This window comes from Pocillopora damicornis, chromosome 14 (genome assembly GCF_964200805.1).
Source record: "Pocillopora damicornis chromosome 14, jaPocDami1.2, whole genome shotgun sequence".
NCBI classification, from domain to species: Eukaryota; Metazoa; Cnidaria; class Anthozoa; order Scleractinia; family Pocilloporidae; genus Pocillopora; species Pocillopora damicornis.
In genome coordinates, this window is record NC_142683.1 from 5,644,403 (window position 1) to 5,671,397 (window position 26,995).

Genomic DNA, 26,995 nt, shown 5'->3' on the forward strand with positions numbered 1-26,995 from the left:
ATGAAGTAAAGAAATAAATTGGATGGAAGAAAAAGTATATGATTTTCAAAGTAAAAACTTTTAGGTATCTTAGTAACTGGTGCTTTCACTCGATTATCTTTTGTCAGTTATTGCCTTAATTTAAGCATATGACAGGTCGAATATGTCATTGTGGAAGCTCAAAGTTATTTGGTGTAAGTTGTGTTTGTATACCACAATGTTTTAATTATGAACCTAATGAGCCGAGCTGGCGTCAAACAACCGATGCTGTTCTTCTAAACCGCGTCTCAAAGTTACTCACGTGAGACTACAATTGGTGTCATCATGATGCTTTTTTTCTTGAACCTTTCTAATGAGTGACTCTTTCTTTAACAAGGGATTAATTGTTGTGCTACCTCAACAATTAAGGAGTGGCTTAGAAGGTTTTCAAATTGGATTGCATTAGTGTTGATTTTCTTTTCCCTCCTAAAACCTCCCATGCCTTAAAGATGGAAGGCGGCTGAGAAAAGACAATATGATGTGGCGGTGCAGTGTTCAGAATCTTAGAATTCAGCATAAGCCGTATACTTGACTGAATGGAGGATTTTATGTTTTAAATTCACTCTTTGGAGAAGGAAGCTTTTTGCCCTGAAACTGTACTTCAGTTCAATCAAGATTTCCATCGTCACCAGCGATTACTTAATTTTCACGGTGGCGAACTGGTATCTCTGATGTAAATACTTCCACTATCCTTTCGCGTTAATTAACAGTTGGTTCATACGTCAGCGTGCGTTCATCGAGATATGAAGCACGCGGGAAGTTTGGAGAGCACGAAAGATGGGTAAGAGTCGCTCGAGGTGTAGCCGAGAGCAACTCTAGCTTCTTGAGTGCTCTCCAAACTTCCCAAGTGCTTCATATCTCGATGATCGCACAGCTGATGTATGAACCAATTATTTTATAACATTTTTAACCCGATGGAAAATTTTTTTTCGCGAGGGATTTGTTTGCTGACGTCACGAGCGTGCACAATAGGAATATGAAGCACGCTCGGGCAATTGAATTTGATTAGACAAATTTACGCGCTATGTTATAAACGCCTATGGAGAATAAACTGCCTTTAAAATCCTCACTCAGAATTCTAGTTTTGAAGTAAATCTTCATACAAAAATAAAATGGAACTGAGCACATACATTCATATTTTGAAGACGTTTCAGACGGATTTTTACAGCACTTTCAAGTCGAGATTTGAGATCTAACAAGATATTAATAAATGACATCCCTTGAAATACACCACACATGCACGAGGCTGGGAGGACACATCCACGACTTTAAAAAGTTACCGTTTAGAATGGCGCAAAGAGCGCAGAGTTAACTGTACAAATCCACTTACTCTGGAAAAAGAGAGATTACAAATCATAACATCTCTCGCTCCATTTTACAATAATAATAAAAAACAAACAAACAAATAAATAAAGGCCAAACAAAACAAGGAAGTGTGTACATAAAAACAACAAGCTATGCGCATTCCACTATATTTTTTTGAAAAGAACATTCGATGGAGATGTCAATGGTACAGAAAATGGAACAAACTAACTGCACTGAAAAAAATTCTAGGCCACCATCGGATTTCCAAAGCCGACTTTTTGTTGCAATTGATGAATTTCTCCTAGCAGGTTTTTGTCTTGTAGATTTAACTGCAAATAGAAAAAAAGAGGAAAGATCAACCATACATATTTTCTCCCTAACTTAGGGAATCATTTAGCTCTAGATGGAGGATTGATGTCGAAGCTGTAAAGTTGTACAAAATAATTAAAATCCTACGAAATTGTTCAACCTCGTTTGTCAGGTCTCGAGGCTAACCCTTTCCACCGTAACGTCAGTAAGCATATTCTGCTTAGCTCGGTGCCCATTCCTTTTGTTTTTATGACCTAAATGTTTCATACATGGGTGATACTGTGGGGAGAAATTAGATACTTGTGGGGATTAAATTGTCAGAAGGCGTTGATTTCCAGGATTTCCAGAAAAAAGGCTTCTTCAAGAGTGGGAGGGGAGTTAAATGAGGTAGCTTTTAAAAAGGAAGCAAATATTTAAAAAAGGGGTCTTTAAAGAGAAGGAGGCTTATCAGCCTGAAGTAGCCTAATCCAAGAAGCTTTCTTTCAGATTACGCAACGGCAAGACGGTTCATAAATTGCTTCTTACCTTCAGAGCGTACTTGTACGACTGCTCGGCTTCCAGCTGTCGACCGGTCTACAAGAAAATATAGACAGAGGATAAGATTTGCCTAAACTAAAATGCTTTCCAGGCTCTTAAGCGATCTAAAGTGGCGCACAAACGTATAGAAACACGCCAGTAAACTAGCGCCAGAAAACTAGACGACACAATAGTGTTACTGAATAATGTTACGCAGGGTAAAGTATTCACTCTTCCGCAAGGGTCTGTGTCCAGCTCGAACAAAGGATTACACAATAACTTAGCTTGCCTTTAGACCACGCTCGGAAGAACTGGAAGGAAAGCGAGAAAAAAAGAGTCGTTCTATTTTTGCAAATCCTAAAATCTTACAGAAATATGAATTTGATTTAAGTTACCTGTAAACACACCAAGGACAGATAAGCCCATACTTCTGCGTCTTTGTTGTTTAATATATTTGCTTCAGAAAGAGCGTCTTCGGCTTCGGCCAAATCTTCCAGCTAAAATAAATCAAGGGTGGAAGTCAGGATAAAATTGTAGAGATTTGCCGAAGCTAAAAACTTAACATCCAGTTGATTTATTTCATAGCTTCAAAGGTCCCTTTGTTCTCTAAATTTAGTAAAATGATTTCGATCTAAGCACTAATTCCAACGCCAATTCGCAACGTCAAATTCTGGCCACGGTCCCAAAAGTCAGTGATTAACACATACAGTCTACGTGGTGTACGGCAGTCGCAAATCCGAATGAAAGTAATATGACAAAGTATGGTATATTTATAACATCGCAATAATTTGTTTCATTCCTTGTGGGCAAAGAACGCTTGACGTTTAAGTTTTGCAAAGCAAGTCATTCAAAGATTCAAGCTTAATCTCTTCTACAATCGTGTAATACCAACAAAACCTTTTCTCGTAGTAAGTCAATTTAATAACTTGTGCAAAATGATACATGCGCGGGTGCAGAAGAGTAAAGGGGAATTTTTAATAAACACAGAGTGGTATCTCAGTAAAGTTAGTTACAGTATTTACCCTGTAACACGCAATTCCAACTCCAAGCCACGAAACACAGGAAGGCGAGCGAATGCAGGCTTTCAAGAAGGTTGTCTTCGCTTTATCAAACTGAATTTGAAGAGAGGAGACAACCAACAGGGTAAAATGTCAAAATTTTAACGTCCCAGTCAAACATCAGATGTTAACCATGAAGTGTCACACGTCAAAATGTTAAAAGTTACACGTCAAAGTTGAACGTCAAATATTAAACGTCGAACTCCAAACGTCAGACGTTAACGTCAAATGTCAAACGTCAAACATCAAACATAGAAGGTCAAAAGGTCAAACGTCAATAGTGAAAACTTCAAGATACTAACCATAGTAAGTGGACAATAGAATAGGATACAAGCGATGAATCAAAAGCTTTTCAACTAAAAACTTAGATAGTATAACGTTGCACCAACCTCTCCTTTCTCCAAGTAAATCGAGGCAAGTCTCAAATAGATGGCGTGCATGTCTGAGGCTTCGGTTGTATAGGCCAGTGTTCTCTCATAGCAGTCCTGAGCTTCCTCAGTGCGGCTTGTCAAATAATAGAGGTGTCCCATCAAGCCCCAAGCATCTGGGTTCTGATATCGAATAAAGAGACAAACTTCAGCGTTTGGCACTGCGTAAATTTCAATCACACTCAATAAGACAACATGCCTCCCTATTCCAGAGGGTTTTCATTTTCGCACACTGTCCGCATTGCAGTTTCTAAGTCGCAGGCACGTTTACATTTTTCGTGCTTATAGTAAATCTTTCTGTAAAGCAGGAAGTTTTCAGCTCAATGGACTAAAACATCAATAGTCTATTTCGCAGCCGTTAGAATTTTTTTACAAAAGTTACCCGACGCTTTTTTTGTTTTCGTTTTTGCTTTTGTTTTTTTTGTTTTGCTTTTTTTCAGTTTGACTTATTGCAAGACGGCTGCGGCGAGGGAGACAAATGGGAGATGCAAACTCGAAAAGTTAACAAGATCAAACTCTCAAAGATTGCTCGAAAAATTCCAGGGATAAAATCTAAGAGAAGAGACCACATAGGCTGTTGTTCTACTAAAGTTGGAAACTAAAAGCAAATCACACAAATGTATTGAAACTAACTCCAACAAAGCCTCTAACGCAAATCACCTGATGCTTCAACATGACAGCTTGTTTAAGATTCTCCTCAGCCCCGATGAAAGATTTCTGCTGTATCTTCAGCCTCCCAAGAAGCACATAGTATCTCGCTCCAGGCTCTCCGTTGGCTGCCACCAACTCGTGCGCCAATGCCGCGTCCGTAAGCTGGTACCCAGTAACAAAAATACAAACGTTGATTGAAACAACGGGGAGTGGTTGGGTAAAGAGACTAACAGTGTGTTTTTCCCCAGTGTGTTGGTCCCAGCCAGGGCATAAGCGTAGAACTTCACTATTCACGAGCCTACTGCTTCTATTACGAAAGGATTTTAAATTCCAACCAACAAAATACCGAGAGTGGGATCGAAAGAAAACCGCGATAAAAAAGGTCGCTACATTTGGTGTGTTAGGTAACAAGGCTGCATGTCCATAGTCCGAAGTTAGCTTTATCTATACGAGCACCTAAAGGAATTTAGACAAATTTAGCTTTAATCGCCAAAGGGAATAATCATTTTCGTCGCCAATAAATCTGATTCTTATATTCCTTTTTTTGGTTCACTTCGAACTGAAAAAAGAAGAAAAACTAGAGACGTTTCATTACATAAAACACATTACAACGCTTGAACGATCACCTGCTAAAATCAGATGACCGCAGCAAAAGATAACATTTGTTTCCTTCTTGAGTGTTGATTGCTGATTTACGAGAAGAACATTCACAAGAGTTCAAAAAAGTTGCCTGCAGGCGACCAGCATTAGAATTATAGCGAGGAACAATTAATTCTCAGTCCCATTTGTGACCAGTGTGTCCAACATTTCAGACCGGGTTGTAGACCAAACATTTGACAACAGCAACGCAAAAACATTATCACTACCGCTTAGAAAAACGACCAAAACACTACCTGTAGAGCATTTACTTCCAGCAAGAAATCAGCAACTTGTAAGAAAATACTATCATTCGGCTTGACCTCCGCTGACTTCTCCTCTGCAGGCGCTACAGGGTCAGTTTCCGTCGGAGGAGGTGATTGGCGGTTTGAGCCGGCAGGACTTGGAACACGCGAACTCTGTTTGGATGTCATTTGTGTCGTAGACTGGGTCTGAGGTTTCACTCCAAGCTTCCCAACAGGCGTTGCAGAACTGATCACTACAGATGGGGGAAGGGCTGCAGTTGGCGGGGCGGAAGGTTGGGCGGTGGTTTCTCCACTCGCTGACCCAGGCTCCTCACGTAGTACATCATCAACTAAAGAAAAACAAATATAACTTTCCTTTTATATACACTTTTCACATTCCGTGTAGTAAGCTGATAAATTTTTAATTTCGGTCACTGTTGGAAAAAAGTTGTTGCCACTTGTCTCTTCTTAGACAGTTGTTGCGACTTGTTCTATTCTTATACCTTCCTGAAGCTAGCATTCACGCATTGCGGGCCTATCATTATGCACATCGCCGAATCCCTTCAAAAAAGGAGGTAACGATATTTAGACTTCTTGTTCACGTGACAATGACAAGCAGGAAGAAGTAATAGGTCAACAGAGAGCTCAAACGCCTGCGTGTGCGGACATCGTAAAAGCGAGGGCGTATTTTTAGGCTTTCAGATCCAAGTTGTATTCCGTGAGTTACAGACCTAAGTTCAAACCAACCGATATTCATTCCCTTACGCATGCGCAACCTATTAACCGCTGGCCTATTCTTCCCGCATGTTATTGCCGAGTGAGAGAGAAGTTTAGACCGCCATATATTTGGTGATACGGCGTTGCTTGTGTGTTCTTGACGTTGACCTTGGAGAGAGCCGTGGACAATAGTTAATCGAATGTTAGATTTAGATATTTAGATGCTAGAGGTGAAAAACAGTCTGCAAGTTTGTCGTTTACTAGACCAAAATTCTGGCCAGTGGAGGCTGTTTATCATCTTGTTTAATGATCGATTTTATTTTGAAAAACCTTCCCTAGGCTATTCGAGCTGTTGAGAGTTCTAGGATTTTGCTGTCTTATGAGATAAAGCATTTGTCGCTTCTTAACCATGGTTTACGTTTTTTATCTTTACGCTAAGTCTACGCAATACTAGATATTTCGCGATTGAATGCTCTATTTCTTAAATAAAGCAAAGGAAAAATGCAAAACATAATAAAACAAAAAAAGGAGCAATAGAAAACAAACAACAAAACAAAAAGACCCTCAAACATACCATGGACCTCAGGCAGTTTCTGGTCTTCAGACACAGCAGTTCCAGGAGCCCCTTCTCCGGCAGGTTCGTCGGCAATAGTCTCCGAAACAGAATCTTCAACCTCGGCCGGTCCATCTACTGGGGCTATCAGTTCAGAAGAAGACGACGTTGCCGCATTTAAGCGGTTGGCTTCTAGAAACGCACGCTCAGCTCCGATGTCGTTTTGAATGCTGTCATAGTACAAACCTGTAACATGAATGAAGATACAGTCTGGCTGTCGTGCAAAAATGTCAAACTAGTAAGTGCCTGCTGGTCTTTAATTTTGCCTTTTTTCGCTTTTATTCTAGCTTACAGGAAGACAATTCTTTCCTTTTCTCAAATGATTTAAAGTTTACAAGAGAGCTCCTTAAAATAATGACATATTTACCCAGCATGGTCCATGCAATGACGTTCTTGCTCTCAGCACATGTTGCCGCTTCAAGGAAAGTCTCGGCTTCTTCGTACTTCTCATTCATCAGAGACATGCAGCCATGCATCAGAAGACTGTGGAGATAAAGCTAGATAAGTCGAGAGAGGACTGGGGCGGCTAAACATCCCTGGCACACTCAGGGTCAGTAAAGAAAAATGATATCCGACTCACCCTGGTACGTGTTTCTGCGCAATAGCTACTGTCTCCTTGAAACACTCCTCAGCCTACAGAAAAAGACACAACACTTTAGTAATTCCTTTGCAATATTTGCAGACAATTTTCCAGGGGTCTGACTGATTATATCCAAAACTTTGGAAAAACCGACTTCCCCTCTTTCCAGTCGCATGATTCTAACACACGTGTTGACCAAACGATTGAAGTTTGAATGATTGAAGTTTGCAGCCATCGATCTTATTATGCTAATGTTATAGGAAATCCCATTCAACAGTTTTTGATGACGGTCTCGGAAAATTCTTTGTATGATTTTTTTTCTCAGCTTCAGGATTTTCTTGTTTCTGGAAAAGGCCTCGATTTTTCATGATTCAAGAGCCATGACAAAACTTGACGCGCGAATATAACCATGGTTAGAATTCGTACCTTCCCAAAGTCGCCAATGAGCAAGCAAAACGCTCCATAATCAAACCAGTGATCAGGATCATTCTTGTTACGAGACAAACGCTGATAAAAGAGGAAAAAAAGTTAAATAAGCAATGCTTTCGGGAACACATTAAACAAATGAGCAATTCAGAATAGTGAGCAGGCGGACAAGGAGGTTTGAACACCTGGAGAGCCTCTTTTTCCACTCCGCGCAGGTCCAGGCTCCGGTGAGAAACTTTGGAGATCAAAACTTTTGCTTTTGAATGTTTCAGCATTTTGAGGTTTACACAATTAAAGTCGTTCTGTTGTTTCCCGGAGTTAACCAATTTGAACAAATCCGTACAGGATTACATGTGAATGGGCCATTTCTTAATTACCTTTTGCCTTTTTCTCAAAACGAGGCCTGGTGCTCAACCACTCGTCTGGAAACGAGTTTAATTTGCATGTGAATGCAAACTTATGATCAGATGAAGGAATGAGCACCAGTACTCGCTTTGAAAATGAGGCCAAATGTAATTCGGAAATGGCCTATTAGGGCACAGTGACATTTGTGGAAAGGTTAGAAGCGGGTATCCAGCGGTTACATCCTGGCAGATCTACTCGCTTCTCTGTTATTCTGCTGGAACGCTAGTAAATGAATAAAGTCTTTAAATTGTCTATTTTAGATTTTTATTACCTCTTGATAATATTTCGCTGCTAGTTCAAAGTTCTGGTTCACCTTTTGATAAGAAGAGAAGCATTCGTCAATAATGACATCTTAGGAAGCACATTGAAACAAAACAGACAAAACAGGTTATTTTTCGAATACAGCGTGACATGATAAACTATCACACCACACTTCAGAGTTTCAACGTACCTCAGCCTCTCTCGCGAAGTGTTTCAGAGTGGCGGAGTCCGTGACGGGCGGTGGTTCCTCTGGGGCTTCTTCTGCTGTGAGGAACTACAAATTGAAACAAGGAAACGATGTAAGATGACTGGAACAGTCTCAGACTACACAAAATAAACGCATATACCGTTAGGGTATGACACATTTATAAACCTATCAATAAACTTGTGATACCAGCTCGGTATAAACAGATATATTTTTGGTTACATGACGCAGTATTGAAACACCCTCTTGCTGTTCATGTCGGGGATTGGGGAAGGGAATTTTTTTGTTTAATTCTGTCATTGAGTAAGTTCTTTGATATGTCTTTAGAGTGCATTGTAACTCAAAAAGTAGTAAAAGTTTAAATACTGCGTTTTCTTTCCTTCAAATTTGTTGTAGCTTGAATTGAAAATCGCAAAAATTATTCCACCAACAAAACTTTCAGACCTCTCAAACCGCAAAAAGTCGCTAATACACAAAATAAAACCTCCCGCTAAATTCTCATGCAACATGGTAAGTTGCATGCGAAGGTGCGGTACCTTAGTGGTGGATGCACTGAGCAAGAGATTGAAACCTCCTGGTTTGAGCTCTGGATACCCAAGATCATAACATGACGTTCTTTGCTAAGACATGATTGGCTTGGGAACTCGGTTTTAAGTGCTGAGAAACACTCAGCTCGAGTAAGAGACTTAACAATTCTATGTTCTGTTATAACAGTTTATTAGCCTAAAATATAGAGTATAACATTCCATTCCAAATGATGTAAACATTACCTTGTTCAGAGCCACGTGCATCTGGTCAATTAAAAACACATACAACTCGCTGAGGAATGCTTGTAGTTTTTCCTTGTCTGTAAAAGCTGTGGTGTTTAAATACTTCTCTCGCACGATCTTTATGACGCTATTCTGTTAATCAAAGGGAAACGTATGTTAACTTAGTCTACCAATAAACTTGCCTATTTGTAGACGATCTTCGAGTAAAAAGGTTACTCTTTGGAATCGCAAGAGGCGGCAAATTGTAAATGAATGTGCAATTTGTTTTCTTTCCTTTTTCTTTTGGTGGAAGCAAAATTCATACAGTTTTTAGTGCATACTTCTTCTTGTATAAATACTTCAGATTTAACAAAGCATTCTAATTAAACGGCAAGCTACAGTTATGTTAACAGCTGCGACTGGAGCCATCATCAACCATTTTACTTATAACAAGACATGACTAGATGGATAAGCCTCAAGAAAAAGGCAATATTAGAAAAAATAACCAAAAGACAAAACAAAACAGATGCCAAGACTAAATCAAGCAGTGTATAATCAACTTATTGCATGTACTGTACAATCGATATCGTTTGTGCTACCTTTAACTGTTCTTTAAAAGCGAAATATTTTCCGGATGTATTTAGTTCGTACAGAAACTTCTGCCTCCTACAAAAAAAAGAACCAACGTTATTTCTTTCATTAGTTCAAATTATGACCGCAGGAAAACGTGGGCGATCAAGTAGTGATTGGGCGAGAGAGTAGCGCGAGTTTTCCGGACCAATCATCAGTCGAAGTAAATAAAAGCCAATGCATTTCCGGACTACTCCTAACACTCAATTGAGAATTGCCCTAAAATAGATGTTGCAGAACCGAAGTACTTGCAACCTGAAAACGGCCGATCAGAACAAGGCTAAACATGACCAGTCTGCCTGAAACAAAAATTTTAAGAGGAGAGGAAGGCGAAGGTAAAATCTTCAACTAAGGTAGACGTGCATCGACCAAATTCTCCAAACTCACACCGATTAAAAATACATGTAGTTTTTAAGAGAGGAAAATCTCTTTCTGACTGTTATAATTTATAAAAATTACAATAAGATTTCATTTTTAGACCTTAGAATGAGAGATTTTCAGAGCTAATTATTAGGCCTCTTTTTCCTTCTTCCTTATTTTGCGTGCAAAAGCAAAAATATGCACCTCTGGTCCATGGCATCATTTGACTGCGGTAGACTTCCCTTCAACAAATCATCGCCGTACATTTGCCTGCAACAAGAAACACAAGATGTTACCGAAGAAAATTGGTCGTAAGATGATTGTAAGAAGTGTAAGATGCCGAAAGTTTCGCGTTCATCATCTGATTTGCTCATCATATTCGAAGCTTTGGGTGTCTTTAGGAAGTTGATTGATTGGCTGTAAGCGAAGACGATGAGATAGTGCTTGATTAGCAACTTTAAACTTCCCGAGTTTGTAACGAAAAACCATTTTCTATTGTGAGACTTGGTTAAAAGGCAAGATACCGTTAAGGTTTGGTTGTGTAACTTTTCGTATAGCAGATTAAATTCGAAACCACTCGGGAATCTCGTGCACAGGAATCAAATAATCGAGAACCAAAAAAGAGTACTACTGCTTTCCTCAGAACGTTACAAACCTGAATTCCTCGAGCAGGGAATTTGCAACAGTGGTCAACTGACCGTGGAAATCTTCCACAGCCTGTAACAAAACAGATAGTTTTACAAATTTGTTAATCAAAGTTTACGATGTGAAAAAAACTATTAAATTATTATAAAGCAATCAAAACGTAACAAATTTTATTTCCCCAGTGCGCTGCGTTCCTTATCCCAGTAAATCTCTGAATTTGCTGCCCTTCTTCCACTTTCTCAAACAAACACAATCTTAAAAATGGCACATAGGGAGTGGAAAAAAAACGTTGTCAACTTCAGTGTTCGCAAAACTAAATGCATTCCATGATATGCTACCTTTTTGGAGCCTCCTGTTTTCCGGGCAAAAACTGGACGTGGAGGAATATATTCTGCAACTCTACAAGCGGGGAAAAATGAACAAAGTACAAGTGAAATTGACAATATTGTAAATAAAACTGGTTGATACGCCAGCGTGCGTTTACAACGGTATGAAGCATGCTGGAAGGTTGGAGAGCACAAAGGAGGCGTAAGTGTTGTTCGAGGCGTAGCCGAGACAGCTCCAGCTTCTTGATTAGGGCAAAAATGACAAAGAAATGTTTCGAAGTAAAGCGTTATTCAAAGAAATACTACATTTGCTATTAAGAGGCGAAAAAAGGTTAAAATCCCTCGAACACAGGCGGCCCGCGCAATGCTTGAATCGTTGTTTACCTGACTTCAAGGCCAGGAAATTGTGTAGCGTTGTGTTAAAAATTCTGAAAGTTGTCAGATTTAAAGTTCTCAGATTTAAGACAACTGAAGTTGCACAATACTTCAAGGACGTATCAACTCTTAAAGATAATACTTATCGGGCCAAAGAGAGGTGCAAAACTGGCGAGGCCCCAATGATGTCAGCAAATTCAGTTTTCATTTTCCAGCCATTCGTATCGCGTTTGCGAATTGTAGTATGATTCACTGGAAAGCTCTTTTCGTCGCTTTGAAGGGTTAAATGTCCGTTTCCTTTCCACTTCATTATGAGTTCTTATAGGTCCGTCCCTTTCGGGATGGAACGGCTAAACAATTTTGAAAATCTCAAGACTCGCGGACAAGCTGAGCGGGAAGTTTGCAGTCAAACGCGGAGGAAAAATTTTGGCTCGCGAGGCATTTGTTTGCTGACGTCATAAGCACGCACAACAGGATTTTAACGTACGCTCGCGCACAACCTCGTTCAGGCGTGGAGAGGCTTTCTGGGAGCTCTTGTCACTACTCAAAATTGAGTTAGGAAACCACAGTTACGTTGCAACTAAAAGTTCTCTCTTGTAATGGTCTACATGTCACTTTCTATACGCTCGTTTTGAAATGTCGACTGGCTTCATTGTCTTCAATTTAGTTTGGTTCTAAGATATTTTGAGTTTTAAAGATTTTTGCTTATCGGTTATGTACAGGGTCAGATAAATTGCTAACTAATTAGGCCAGAAAATATCAAACTACAAGTCTAAGTCGAGGAGGCACAACGCAACGTATTTAGCATCATTCAGTATCGCCAACTTACTTTCTTGCAAGCGAAGATGGCGGCCGTTTTGGAACAAGCGGCTTGTCGAGGACAAATTCCAAGGTGATAAAAGTTCGTGACTCCAGATATTGCTGTAAATAAAAAGACTCAACTATGTATCTATTTCTGGTAATGAATTCTTTTGCCAAGACCGTTCTTGACCTTACACACTAGCATACATAGCGATGTCCTGTAGATATTTATTGTGAGCCGTAAGCAAGTTTTTATTGTTTTTACTCTCATATCAATTTGTATTCAAGACAGAATTTCTCCTTACAATATCAACCAGATAAGTGATGAGAATAAAGAAAAATATCAATTTGGAGATAATTAGTTGATCCAATCCCAAATTCTCTGAACTAGCAATATAAGAATTGTTTGGTTGACAGTAAGGAGAACTAAAAATTTGATCTGGGATTCAAAGGATTAACTGAAGGGTTGAGAAGTCCGTGTTCCTCTTGGAACCCAGACTTGGAACCCGAAAAAAGGGGAAATCCTAGTAACCTTTTTGGTTAACGTTTGTGGTAAACTCCACCTGAATTCTGCATTTCTTTATCGACAGACATTTCTTGTACAAATAAATGTTCGCTCATTATTGCACATCAAGCCTCACCTGTCCTTCAAGATTTTTAGCCTCGTTACCCTCTCCTTCTGCTAAAACGTCCGGTTTGAGAACAGCACCTGATGGCTAAATAGTTCAAGAAGTCGTAAATGAAGTAAATTTCCCTTCAGTTTCGGTTTTTTGGCAATTTCACGAAAACATTAAGTCTTAGTTGAGATGTTTGCAGACAAAAAGGGTAAATTTTCAGCCATTCCCGTAGATCTAGAGCGTGGTAGACCAAACATTCTCAAAAATGGCGAGCGGAGACAAAAATTTGTCGATAGGAAAGACAATCCCCAGACCTAGAAAGTAATTGGTCGAGATATTGCGCGCTAAAAATATCAGCTACAAGAACTCTAATTACGGGAATAAAAGACAAACTTGCTGTTCGTATTCAAAGAGTTGTTTGACAACAGTTTTTCAGCCAAACTGCATATACTGCCTGTATGTTTCCAAGTTCAAAATTACATTTTCTCGGTTGAAACAATCCTTGAGTAGACAAAACTTGCCAACATCACCTAACAAAAGCTGTTGACTTTTTTTGCTGTTATAACGTGTGAAATTGGGAGATTTTCATCCACAGTCATCGGTTTAGCAAAGGTTCTGATTCTTCTTCAGGAGGTTCATTTCATTTCAGTGTCAAAAGTAAATCGGGAATGCATTGGTTTTGCATTACTTCGCTCTGTGATTGGTTTACAAAACTCGCACCATCCTCTCCACCAATCAGATGAAAACGTTTTCAGCTTTAGTTCTCATTGGTTATTTGTGACATTTATCTTTGATACAATTTACTGTTATTTCAGTTTTATAACACCCAATCGAAATGTGCTCTAAAGACACAGCAGTAATAGTACCTTTGTTTTTGCATCCGCTTTGCCTTGTTTGGAGGGTGGAGGGGCCTTCTGCGCCATGGCTGAGGCGAGAGTACGGCTCATTCCGCTGGCTATTCTGGCAGCCTCTTCCGTCAGTGTACCTTTGCGCTTGGTTTTATCAAACACTTCATTCTCGATGAAGGGCTTCACAAGGTATGCTCCTCTTATTCTGGGTGAAGAAACAACGCGTTACATGTCGCTAAAACGATGAGGGGAAGAATGCTAAGTGTCAGAATCCCCTCTCATCGAACTCAATGGAAACATTAACAGGTAAAACGTACAGTGAGTGGCAAAAGTCTTGGCACAATTAACTCATTTTAGTTTTTCCCATGAATTTTAATTTATCACCCCCTCTTCCCCGTTTCATTTTTGCCTGGTGCTACATAGTGGTCACATACATCGGGCAACATTTTTTTTTTTGGAGGGGGAGGGAGGACTTGCAAGTGACTTATTACAGATGAATTACTAGACATATGTTTATTATGGTAAGTCTCCTTATAAGGAGAGGCGTGCCAAATACTTTTGCCACTAACTATAGTTTATTACAGGACTCTTAAATGCAAGAATCCGATCAATGCGTTTCGTTTCTCTAGAGACACACATATGCGACTCGCTTATCCAAAGACAAGAATCCCTGCTCGTGAGACGAAACTTGCTTTAAAAGAGACTCTGAAGTGGAATGCGAAGAAACAAACCTTTTCACCCCAGGGTAGAGTAAGGGCGCCATGTTAACATAAGCTACTCCGTGGAATGATATGGGAATATCTTCTTCTAACGAGCCCTGTTTTCCTTTTGTCTTCGTGGCTTGTTGTATTGGGGTCCTCATTATTTCCAAGGGCCAGTAACGATTCTGCGCGATCTTGTTCTGCAAACTAGAAGATAAAAAAAAAATTAAGTCTAAGAAAATGAATATAATGATAAATAAATGAGTACACTAAATTAAGTGAACGTGTGTTCCTGAACTAACAACACAAATGAATAGAGGAGGTAAGTTTCTGAAGAAACTGTGGTACTGCGTCGCATCCGCCCATAGACCTGGGAAGCATTTCCCTTCCTTTTACTGAGGAAAGAACTACGTAATATTGCTTCATCCCATATGAGCCCCCGATATTCCAGCGGGGCTGAGTTGCTATTACATGTACAATTAAAGAATACATAAGAAACTCAGCACTGCTGGAATATAGAAGCTCACTTGGTTTGAAGCAAAGTCACGAAGAGCTTTTCTTTTACAACGCCCTTGTGAAGGACGATCTCACCTTTCAGCGGCCTCTGCATTTAAGAAACAGCGTCTTTCTGTGTTCCACGTAACGTGATTTTTCTCATTCATAGCTTCCTGACGAAAACCGATATCTTCTCTATCTCTGAGATCACCATCTTCGTCCTCGAACGGCAAAATTTCGATGTTACTATAGAGGAAAGTTGAAGTTAATAGTACCTGATAAATACATGTCTGACCCAAATTATCACGACAAAGCTGCTTCAAATCTTAGCATGCGTCATCACAGCTCAAAGTTCAACTCAAAGTCAAAGTGAAGCAGATTCTACAAAACAAGGGAAAACGCGCGTGACCAAGCACTGATCGGCTTCAGTTTTGTTTCTGATTGGTGAAGAGGGTGGCACCATTTTTGTACACTAACTACAGAGCATGGCAAAGCAAAACCCAATAAGTATCGAAACGCGATTGAAAATTGCACTTTAACCACTTGCAGTTATTACCTGTCAGTAATGTATAGACAGGAGCCAGAGGCACTCGGAGCAGCGGACCACTTCCGATGATTTGTAGTTTCCTGGTAAGTTAAAAAATAAATTAATATGTAAAAAAAGAGAAAGCTTCAGCAAGTCTGCAGAAAAAAACAAAACGAAACAAAGCAAAACACACTCCGTCAACAAAACACCTGAAAATTCCCTACGTATTAACCAGCGGGCTTTACACCCTAATATCAGTATGCAATATTTTACATAGTACTCTATACACGTAAATTTCCTAGGGTGCTGATAAGGAGAATTTGTTTAACAGTCATGGGCCGCTTGAAATGGTGATCATTTCTGTATTTTCGTGACCTTAATGTGCGATTCGGAAGAAATTGGATACTAGTCACTCTCAGGAGTCAGTGGGTTGACGTGCTTGTTTCATATGACAGAACAAGTGGTAACAGTCTAACCTTTTCGCCTGGTGCACGAAGCATTCCGTTGGATAACACTATTGTACTCTCTTTCTGTAACGTAGGGAATATAAATAATAAGAATAATATACATGAGAAAATTAAGCGCGTCTGATTGGCCGAAAACGATTGCATTTTTTAGGTACTACGAGTGCAAAGTTGTTAGTCGAGTGCAAATTACAAATAGCGCGCGCGTATCGCCGAAATTTCGTCCGTTTTGACTTTCTGTGAAGCTTTTTTCATGTAAATTATTAACAAGTAACAACATGATTTCTTGTGCAATTTGGTGAAAATAAGCACTTGTAAACTTTACAAATTTTACAAGCCCTACGGGCTCGTGCAATTTTTTCGCCTATACAAAAATTTACTCGTACCCATAACACTAAATTGCACCCGAAATCATGTTCTTACCTACACAAACTATCTAACAATTATGAATAGAGGTTTCAAAGATACAACGAAGACAGAGGCACATTGCAAAAGTTGTTAACGAGTGTCACTTTTGATAATACCAAATTACCTCACTACCCTGGTGAAAAACCTCACAGGATCTTTGAGGATCTTCAAGGATTGACAAAGACCTGCCAAAGATCCTTAAGGACAAGGATCTTTAAAAGATCTTTAAAGGATCTGTAAAAGATCCTCAAAGATCTTTGTAAGCAAAAACGTTTGTTAAGATCCTCAAGGATTTGATAAAGATCCTCAAAGGATATTACAAAGATCCTCATAAGGATCCTCGCAAAGTTCTTTTCAAGGATCCTTCAAGATCCTCAAGGATTTAGCAAGGATCTTTCAAAGACCCTCAAAAGATCCTTTCAAGGATCCTTTCAAGATCTTTGTAAGGATCCTTAAGGATTTAATCAGGATCTTGCAAGGATCCTAGTCAAGATCTTTGCAGGATCTTTTTGAGGATCTTTCAAGATCCTCAAGGATTTAATGAGGATCTTTTAAAGACCTTCCAAAGATCCTTTCAAGGATCCTATTAAGATCTTTGCAAGGATCCTTAAGGATTTGATCAGGATCTTACAAGGATCCTACTCAAGATCTTTGCAAGATCTTTTCAAGGATCCTTCAAGATCCTCAAGGATTTAATGAGGATCTTTTAAAGACCTACAAAAGATCCTTTCAAGGATCCTGTAAAGATCTTTGCCAGGATCCTTAGGAATTTGATCAGGATCTTACAAGGATCCTTAAGTCAAGATCTTTGCAGGATCTTTTCAAGGATCCTTCAGGATCCTCAAGGATTTAATGAGGATCTTTTAAAGACCTTCAAAAGAACCTTTTAGGGATCCTGCTAAGATCCTTAAGAATTTGATTAGGAGTTACAAGGATCCTAGTCAAGATCTTTGCATGATCTGTTCTACAATCCTTTAAGATCCTCAAGGAATTGAAAAGGATCTTCCAAATATCTTTAAAAGATTCATTTCATGATTTTGTACAGCTCTTTGTAAGGATCCTTTTTGAATTTGATGTGGATCTCAAAGGCAACTTTGTCAAGATCTCTACCACATCTCTGCATTATGAATTAGGTTCCTTTGAAATCCTCAAGTAATTTCAAACATAACAAAATTGTAAATTGAGGGCTCACTGTTTTATAATTTAAACACAACAAGGAATTTTCGCAGAAAATTATTGTACAATGAGTGTAATGAAGGTTACCGCATAGCAACGCCATGCTCGAGGCTTTCGGGAAACTTTGTGACTACTTACATGACAACAAATAGGGTTTTGCATTATGGGATAGGAATTTATACGCGCCGAGATTTTAAATGGTCGCATAAAAACATAAGAAGCTCGTTGTTACGGCAAATATCATCGACAATGGTCGGAACTAAAGGGAAAATGTACACAGAAATAAAGGTAAAGGAAAGGCGTTTTCTGGAGTTCAGAAACAAGCGAAAAGAGAGACGGAAACAACCGAAATCGTCAATCAAACTCCAAGCAGGTCTCGCGATTGCTCTGACTCAGGGGCTGAATGAAAAGAATTCATTGGTACTTCTGGAAAGAAAATGAAGATGCCATCCTCGCCTAATGATTCTTACTCTGAGCTCTTGGAGAGTGAGGATGCAAATGATGTGTTACAGGGACAAGGATACAGGCTTATCGATCTAGAGAGATTCTCCTCGACGCTCACTGAAGGACATGTTTCTGAAGGTGTGAATTTACTTGGTTCTGTGTAACCAACTTAAAAAGCTCTTTTAGAGGTTGTCATATGAATTCCCGAAAACACTTATTTTGTACCTCAGGATGTATTAGTTCAATTAATCTGAAGTTTTCACGGCTGTATCCTATTACTGAGTTGAAATGGATAAGCTGACAGTTTCTCTATAAGCTGAATTTTAAGTAAGATGTTGTGGAATAACTCACCTAATAATCTCGGTGAACTTTGAACGGGCATTGTGCCCATAATATAAACGACTCCAAAAGTTCCTCAGCTCATCCAAAAGAACGACCCTAGTACTTTGTTTTGACACTAAAAACACTTGATTTCATGCAATCTTTGTGCAGTTATCTTTTCTCAAGTTTACCTAGGTTTTTCACACCATGTGGTGGACAAATTGATCTGATGTCAAATAACAAATTAGTTTAGGGCAACATATTAGTTATATTCAGTATGTGTGATTCCTAAGCTTTCCTTTGGTATATAGGTTAATATGGTTCAGAAATATAGTCATTGAAGTACTCTTGTTTGCCTTTTTTTCATGTTTACCCCCTCTGTAAGAGTAGTCTGAGTCTGGTCATAGTCTAGTCCTAGACAAGTTTAACACATATACTTTGGTCTTCTTATCTTTGAGCTGGACTGTTGCCAGATTTTTTGGAAAATGAAAATCTTAGTACTAACCTAAAGTCTGAACAGAAATAGTGTAAAAGTAGTCCTACTAGAAGAGGATGGGTAATTCTCGTTTAGCAATAAAAAAAAGTTTTATTTCATTTTTTTATGTTTGGTTCAATTTTTCTTTTTAACTTAGTATGAGGATTTAAGTATGCTTATTTTCTTGTCAAAATTTCAAAGGTTCTATAACATTCTTGCTAAGATCTTCAACGATCTTCCATTTCCTTGCCAGGATCTTCAAGGTTCACTGACATTCTTGTCAAGATCTTTAAGGATCTTCAAATCTCTTGCAAAGATCTTTAATTTGGCTGTCAAAATCTTCAAGGATCTTTCTTTTTTATGCCAAGATCTTCAAAGATCTTTCAATTTATTGCCAAGATCTTTAAGGGTCTTTTATTTTCTTTCCAAGATCTTTAAGGATCTTCAAAATTTTCAAAAAGATCCTTGAAGATCTTGGCAAGAAAATGAGAGATCCTCAAAGATCTTAACAAGAATTTGGAAGATCCTCAAAGAATTTTCAAAGATCTTTAAAGGATCTTCAAAGTTCATGTAAAGATCTTTGAAGATCCAGACAAGATCTTGACAGGAAAATGAAAGATCCTTAAAGATCTTGTCAAGAAAGTCAAAGATCCTCAAAGATCTTGGCAAGAAAATGAAAGATCCTTGAAGATCTTGGCAAGAAAATGAAAGATCCTTGAAGATCTTGGCAAGAAAATGAAAGATCCTTGAAGATCTTGGCAAGAAAATGAAAGATCCTTGAAGATCTTGGCAAGAAAATGAAAGATCCTTGAAGATCTTGGCAAGAAAATGAAAGATCCTTGAAGATCTTGGCAAGAAAATGAAGGATCCTTGAAGATCTTAACAAGAATTTTGAAGATCCTCATGAAGATCCTCAAGAGGATCCTCAAAGGTCCTCATGAAGATCTTGTAAGATCCTTAAAGATCCTTGAAAGATTTTCACCAGGGTAAAGTACAAAGTTTCTAGATAATATGATTTTAACCATTTCATGCGAGAAACGATTACATTTACTATCAGAAGACTAAGAAAAGTAATTATTCACTCCAGAGAAGATAAATTGCATTAGCGCTGAGCGGTCTTTTAGCCACAAAGAACCAATCTTCTTCGAAACTTCTTTGAAGTTGCGAGTGTCTTTTTCAAAGTAGGTCTTGCTCTTTTGGTAGCTCATACATGTACATTACAACTGATGAGCCACTCTGTGAGATATGCTCCCAGCCCCCCCTCCCTCTGCCCTGTACCTCTGGTGAAACTGTTCTTTATTGGGGAGGAGGGGGGGGGGGTATCTACATATATCAGCTTTGCATTCAATTGCTGGCTCTTCCCTCCTTGGTATACAAAGTAATCACTGATGATAAACCCAGATTCTTGAGGAGAAACATAAATCTCATTTGTTAAACTTAACTTAGCATTCAGTTAGATGTGAACTTCTTACCTCAGTGGATATTGGAACAGGCAAGCTGGCAGTGTAGTTAAACTGCTGAGCCATCTGAATCTGCCAGGAGTCTGGTACAGAGAATGCACTGTCCAGATGGACACTCAATAAATTGCTGTCAATCAAAACAAAATTAAAATGAAAAAAGGAAGATAAGATAACTAATTCAAAATAGATACAGTAGCTTGAATTCTCTATAAGGACTAATTTTCAAAAAGTTAAATTAAAAAATATTTGTAGATACAATTTACCCTTCAACTCCCATGAGTGACCAAGACAGAATTTCTCCTATTACCCATACAATATCATGCAGACAAGTGATGAGAATAAAATATCAACTATGAGATTACTAATTGATCTGATACCAAATTCTCCAGACTAACATAATGAGAAATGTTTGGCAGAAAGTAAGGAGAATTACTAATGGGATCTTGGTACAGTACCGCTCGCATATATGTTAACTGTGCAGACGAATTTCATACACACAGATGCAGGGTAGTGTTGATATGAAAAGTTTGCTCGTATGTTTTTGACAGCCTAATTTAAAAGCTTGGTGGGATTTGCAGGGAGTTTCAATAAAAACTGGTTTCAAGCACTCTATTGCCACCTATAATACTGTATCTCTTGTCACTGTCTGTTAAGCCTTGCAGTGAGCACACTCCTTTGTTTAAATTCTGCCTTACACCACAGTCACAGACTGTACCACCAACAGCTGCTTAATATCGAAAATGTTACTGAAAACCATAGAGTGGAATATTTGTGGAGGAATGCTGGAGTGCTTCCTGTTTCAGGAAGCAACAGTAGCATTAAGGAAGGGAGTTCAGCAGCACCGTCATGAAAACTGCATACATGTGCCTGCACATACATGTACTTCCTAGATTGTTACCAATTGTGCTGGTAACATTCTGTCCCATGCATGTAGGTACAGCCATTGATATCTTCTGAAAACAAAATTTATTGATACTTAAAATGATTTAGAGTTGGTCTTGTAATCAATATTTGAGAGCCTGTTCAAACCTGTTATGGAGCTGTGTTTCTGTAAGAAGAGGTTGTGCTACAGAAACTTGCACTTCAATTTCAGGCTAAAAAAAAAAGAGAGAATGAGCAAACATAAAAATTTTAAAACTCAATAAATAATCATTAATAAGTAATAGTAGTTACTGTTATATAATATAATAAAAATATAATAATAAAATTATCATTATTAATTAATTACTTGTTAATATACAGTTACTAACTGTTACATTAAGAATAATAACTGGGAGAGTTTCACTAATACAAGGATCAATTTCAGTTAAGCGTATACAATCCTCATAGTATGTGTGTATAATTTAAATAGACTTGGTTTCACTATGTACAGTAAATGATATGTCACAAACAGAAGAAAAACTTTCTTTAAATGGTTGAAGTCCACTGTGACCCAATCATCTCAAAAAAATCAGGGAAGCGGCTAGTGGAATAATGTGGCTGTATCAATGTGGTTATTTCAGATTTGATCATTGCCTGACTTTTCTCATCACAACAATTACACTGGTAGAAATAAATTCATTTATATACAGTCAAAAAATAACAGATCAAATCAAGAAATCAGTATAAGTCCCATATGAAAGCATAACATTATCAAGGAAAGAAAAGAAAAGGAAAAAATAAATAATTAATTTTTTCCTTTTCTTTTCTTTCCTCGATAATGTTATGCTTTCATATGGGACTTATACTGATTTCTTGATTTGATCTGTTATTTTTTGGATTATTATTATTATTATTATTAGGATATTTCTTACCAAAATATGTTCAGTTGTGGCTGGTTCAGTTGGAACGGTGACAGGATGGACATACTGGGTAACACTGAATTTGGTCTCTCCTTTTAACCATATGGGAAAATACAGTATTATAAAGTTATTAATATAAAAACATAAATATAGCTAAATCTAAATGTAAGTGGAGATTGAAATATCCCTTAAATTCAACACATTCTGTTATCCATAATTGGTGGCGTGAGATCAATGTTTATTAACCCTTTACACCCTAACATCAGTATGCATATTCTCCATACTGTTCTTTATACATTTCCTAAGGTGCTGACAAGGAGAATTTGTTTACCAATCAAATGCTTCTCTTGTTGGTGATCGTTTCCTTTATTCTCATGACCCTGTGTGATTCAGGGGTGACATTGTAGGAGAAATTAGATGTTATTCACTCTTAGGGTTTAAATGGTTAAAAGGACATGTATAACAGCAACTCTGAGTCTTTTACATTCAATTTGAAATCATGTGTGATCCTTGCAATCAGTGATTGGCTCTCATCAGTGCAAGCTTATGAGACAGCTTTACTAAAACACAACAACCAATCAGATATCAAGACTTGTTTAAAGGAACCAATCAAATTGCAGGAAAATGAAAGACAACTTTTGCAACTTTTCACAAACTAGCTCAGTGCTGGATCAACAAAATATTTGTAAAGACTAAAAAAACCTGTATGTTCTGCAAATCATTTCTAAGAACACAAGAGAAGTGCCAAGGAGAAGGAACCAAAAGCAATTGCTTCTTCGCACTTCTCAAGTGTTCTTAAAAATTCCCAAGTGAAAAAAAAAAAATTACTTATATTTGAGAAAGTATAAATTTCATGAAAAACCATAATGCAGCAGGTGCAGGTAGAGGTACCTTTCTTTTAAGATTAAATCCTACAAAATGAGGATCTTCATAAAAATACAAGGCTATATGTACAAATTGCTAATTATATAATTATGATGTTGTTAAAATGACTTTTTACAGCATCTACAATGCCAAAATGATAACAGTGTAACAAAAATATAACCATGGTTTAAGTGTACAAGTATCTACAAGTATTATGTGCCTCACCATGAAGAAGTGGCAGCAAATCAATACAGGATTGGCCCAAAATATTTATTTTTTCTTCCTTTCCCTTCTTGTCTTTAGGAAGAACCTCAACAACAGTAACTGAAAAACAAAAAAAATCTATTTTGAAATTCAAAAATTATAGTTGTAAGATATTTTAGGACTATGTACTTATATCAGCACTTTAAAAACAGGTCAGTCTCAATAACTAGTGACTTCCCCCCACACACAATTGCTTTGATAGCACCCTCCCAGCTTCCCTTCAATTGAAACTTTTTATTTCATTATTTTGCAACTGTATTAACCCTGTATAAACTAGAAGTGACCAGCATCTACATGTTAAGAAAATGATTGGATTGCAACCCAAGGCCTTTTGATTGCTAGACAAATTCTTGTTTTCAGCGCTTTCAATAAGACCCGGCACCTGCCAGAACTCTGGCAGGACTACTCTGTTGTGAATTGTTGGGTATACTCTGCAGGGTCCCAATCAAAATTACAGAACAAAAAAAAAAATAAATAAATGACATGCTGTAAAAGATTACACGTATAACACAATTTGGTATTGGAGTATTCAACTTATTTATTTTTGAAATTCTGTGGTCTTTGATTTATTCATTCTTTAAGTGGTGGTCTTCTTTATCCGCTTGTTTTGTGTGTTCTAGCCACATAAATTCATCATACATGAAGTAGAAGTACGACATAGGCAGTTACTTAATATGAAAATACTAACTCAAATTGCAATAACCAGTAACTATTTGTCCTTTCAGAGGACTTTTGTGTGAAACTCAGGGAGCAAGTTTACATTGCCAGCAAATGGAAGATTTTGATAACTGTAGAAATAAAACAATCAATTAAACAACTGTTACTAAGGAAGCTAATACTTCATGATCATTTGCTGAAGTTTAACACAGAAAAGTCTGTTTGAAGTCAGTTTATTCTAAATCGCACTAATGGGCTGACAAAAGGGAAATTGTTTTACATACATTCTCCAGCAGGTGCTTATTGAGGTAGCCACCTACTTCAAATCTTATTGAAAGCACTGCCTTGTCAGTGCCAGAGGAAGGGTCAAAGAGAATGGAGAATAATTTACGAATACTGATGTAAATGGTTAATGATGATACTGATGTAAATTTTTTAATGATGTCTTTACCCATCCTCAAAAAATAATGTAAACAACATCATCAGTTGCAATTATATTTAAAATTGCACACATCATTAGTAGCTTTCAAGGGTAACAAGCAAAAATTGCATTTTTTGAGGGGGCATTCACTCCTGTTAGAAGACAGGAAGAAACTCCCACTCAAGAAATTCAAGTTTTGAACAAGACAGTCAGTAATGCTATGTACATGTACACTGTACAGTATAATTAATGAAAGTCAAACTAGAAAATCAATACCTACCTATCACAGGCTTATATGCTATAGAGTCCAGAAAAGTAGCATCTTCAAATGTACAGTCAAATGATGCATTAAAGTTGTATTCTGTGCTATGGGTCTCTGTGTTTGCTTCAACTTTTGGAGATTCTCCAAGCAGATTAGCACCAAACTCAAGCCTCACCAAGGAATTCAAGGAATCACCTTTAGATCCTTTCTAGAAAGTGAGAAGAAAAACACTTTTAAGCTGAATAATTAAAAAACATATTAATACCATTTTGCCATGCATCTGTTCATTAATTGATCAGAAAAGTGGCACACAAGATGTGGCAGAGTGTGTCATTGATATTCTTACACATTCTGACATCATTTGTGATCAAATACTACACAGATCAACAACAAGATAGCTACAACCTTTTTGTTTTCCTTGATGAAAAGGGCAAATGTTTTTTTTTAGGGTGACATCATCTCTTGATGTATATTAAAAGTAAGAATGAATCAAATGCATGTATAATTAACATTTAACTCCCATGAGTGACCAAGACAGAATATCTCCTTACAATATCAATACAATATTAACCAGATAAGTGATGAGAATAAAGAAAAATATCAATTTGGGGGTAAGTTGATCCAATACTAAATTCTCCCAACTAACATCATAAGAATGTATGGTTGACAGTAAGGAGAATTACAAATTTGATCTGGGAGTTAAAGGGTTAAGCTTATCATATAAATGGTTATAGGTAATGAGGAGAGACAATTTGCAGATGGATGCTGCACAGATTTTGGATCAAATAGTCTAAGGTTCTGTCACTGTTCAGGGCCAATGACTGTAACCTTCTGAGGTGTTTCATTGTCAAGGAGAGCTAGGAGTGGGAAATGGAATCTGATCTCCAAATATTATCAGCCTTTCCGAGAAGTCTCCCAAACATGTTTGTGCCACTATTAGGTTTTGCTGGCCTCTCAAGAAAAATTAAGAAATCAATTTTTGACCTTTTTTGTAATGAGGGCAACTACACAATACAGACCACCTTTTTGGTAGGCTTTGAAGAACAAGGAAGAACACAAAATGATGTATGGTGATTCAATAAGAAGTAAATACTGTAAGTGCACAGCCCTGTATTTTGTAGTTTTACCCTGTAATTTAAGATGACGACTTTTCTCTTTTTTTCTTTTCTTTTTATTTCTAAACTGAAAGAGGTTGAAATTGTAGGATGTCCTGCTGGAAAGCATACAAGACTCAGTTTCAAAGCGCTGATTGGGTTTTTATGTTGTGTCTCGACTTAACCAAGACCCCTAAATTGCAAAGCTTACACATGTCTGACGTCTGAAACAATTGATATCAACGAACACATGAAAGAATATAACCACATTTGCAAACAAAATTTCCCTTAAAAATTCTACGTAATGGAAATTTCTTGGTTTTTAGAAATTTCTTCATTCAATACAATTTAATGAACTGGAGATTCGTTAAGAATTACAAACAGGCTTACATGTACGTACGCTTACCAGATTTTTGCATCGAACCACGACAATTGTAACCGGTTCTGGCGGTCTGATACTTGCGGCATCTTCTTCATTGGCCATCTTTTAAGGCTTTTGTTGTTCAAAAGGCTCTTTTCTGAGATTTTAAGCTTTTTCTAACGTCTTTAATCGCTGTTAACCTCTCCAGGCATGCACAAAAACAACCGCCATATTGACTTTTTAACAGTTTTCATTGTTTCTATGACAACTAGCGACTTCAGTATACACCGCTGGCTTTTTCGGCGCACAACAGAAGTATTTCATAATGGACTGGGACCAACATTGCGCGTTCATAGCATAGCGCGAACAAATTTAAAGGTAGATTGAGTTCTCAGTTACTCAAAAATCATTTCGTTCATGATCAATTTCCTGATCACTTGTCCTCTTTTTATCTTCGCCCATGGAAGAAACAATGAAAAAAGAATGAAGAATGCAAGAGTTTCCTTGATGGAGAAGAACAATAGGACTCAGGATAAAAAAGGATTGGGTAATTGGCTGGCTAGATACCAGGAACTATGCGGTACACCCTAACTAGAATATGAGAGATGATACACGTTATATAAATAATTAAATGAATGACGGTAAAACTTTAATGAGTCTATTTAGCACCCGCATTCAAGTAAGCGCCCCTTCTCTAATAAGGGCTCCCCTCGAATTTGGCTTCTGTTAATAATTATCCTTGTCCTAATAAGCGCCCCCATTGCGTAAGCACCTTCATTTCTACAAAGGCCCTTATTCCATTAAGGGCCCCTATTCTGTTGCAGTGTCAGCACTGCTTAAATACATGTATACTGAGATCAGTCGTGGTTCATCTTTATTTAATTTCTTACCAAAAGGTGCTCTAAGTCTCAGTCTCTCAGCTATTATTTTTAAGTGACTGCACAGTTCCTTCAAAGGAATCATCTCGTCTTAAATTTATCAATTTATTCTTCTCTAACGTAGGGAATAAGCTACATAACTTACTGCCAACATCAACGTATCTGCAACCTATAACTTTGGAGAACAAAAAGGTACCACTTTTGTCTCAGGTTGTCTTA

General features: G+C 37.8%; 2 protein-coding genes across 2 annotated transcripts in view; one reads left to right on the forward strand and one right to left on the reverse strand.

Moving 5' to 3' along the window:
* Positions 1-26,995, forward strand: part of LOC149034150 (uncharacterized) — a 95,216-nt gene that overhangs the window by 24,420 nt on the left and 43,801 nt on the right. The window lies entirely within an intron of this gene.
* On the reverse strand, positions 1,156-26,159 carry LOC113687087 (cilia- and flagella-associated protein 70). The gene is made up of 31 exons (XM_027204795.2): positions 25,944-26,159; positions 24,462-24,651; positions 23,065-23,163; positions 21,988-22,067; positions 21,224-21,288; positions 20,207-20,321; positions 15,923-15,976; positions 15,477-15,547; positions 15,017-15,166; positions 14,456-14,632; positions 13,743-13,929; positions 12,901-12,975; positions 12,288-12,379; positions 11,096-11,156; positions 10,768-10,829; positions 10,317-10,382; positions 9,722-9,788; positions 9,144-9,275; positions 8,359-8,442; positions 8,179-8,220; positions 7,503-7,583; positions 7,077-7,129; positions 6,864-6,979; positions 6,458-6,682; positions 5,179-5,516; positions 4,295-4,447; positions 3,596-3,757; positions 3,171-3,260; positions 2,544-2,645; positions 2,158-2,205; positions 1,156-1,652 (listed from the first exon to the last, which is right to left on the reverse strand). Exons 1-31 carry the CDS (start codon positions 26,019-26,021, stop codon positions 1,569-1,571), a joined length of 3,399 nt encoding a protein of 1,132 aa, XP_027060596.2. The 5' UTR covers positions 26,022-26,159; the 3' UTR covers positions 1,156-1,568.

Bases quoted from the DNA above. Each gene is read 5' to 3' on its own strand.
- LOC113687087 (XM_027204795.2), bottom strand. From the start codon at position 26,021: ATGGCCAATGAAGAAGATGCCGCAAGTATCAGACCGCCAGAACCGGTT. The intron at 13,930-14,455 runs GTTTGTTTCTTC...TTCTTCACCCAG, and splicing joins CTCTACCCTGGGGTGAAAAG to AATAAGAGGAGCATACCTTG. The intron at 8,221-8,358 runs GTACGTTGAAAC...TCTTATCAAAAG, and splicing joins ACTTCGCGAGAGAGGCTGAG to GTGAACCAGAACTTTGAACT.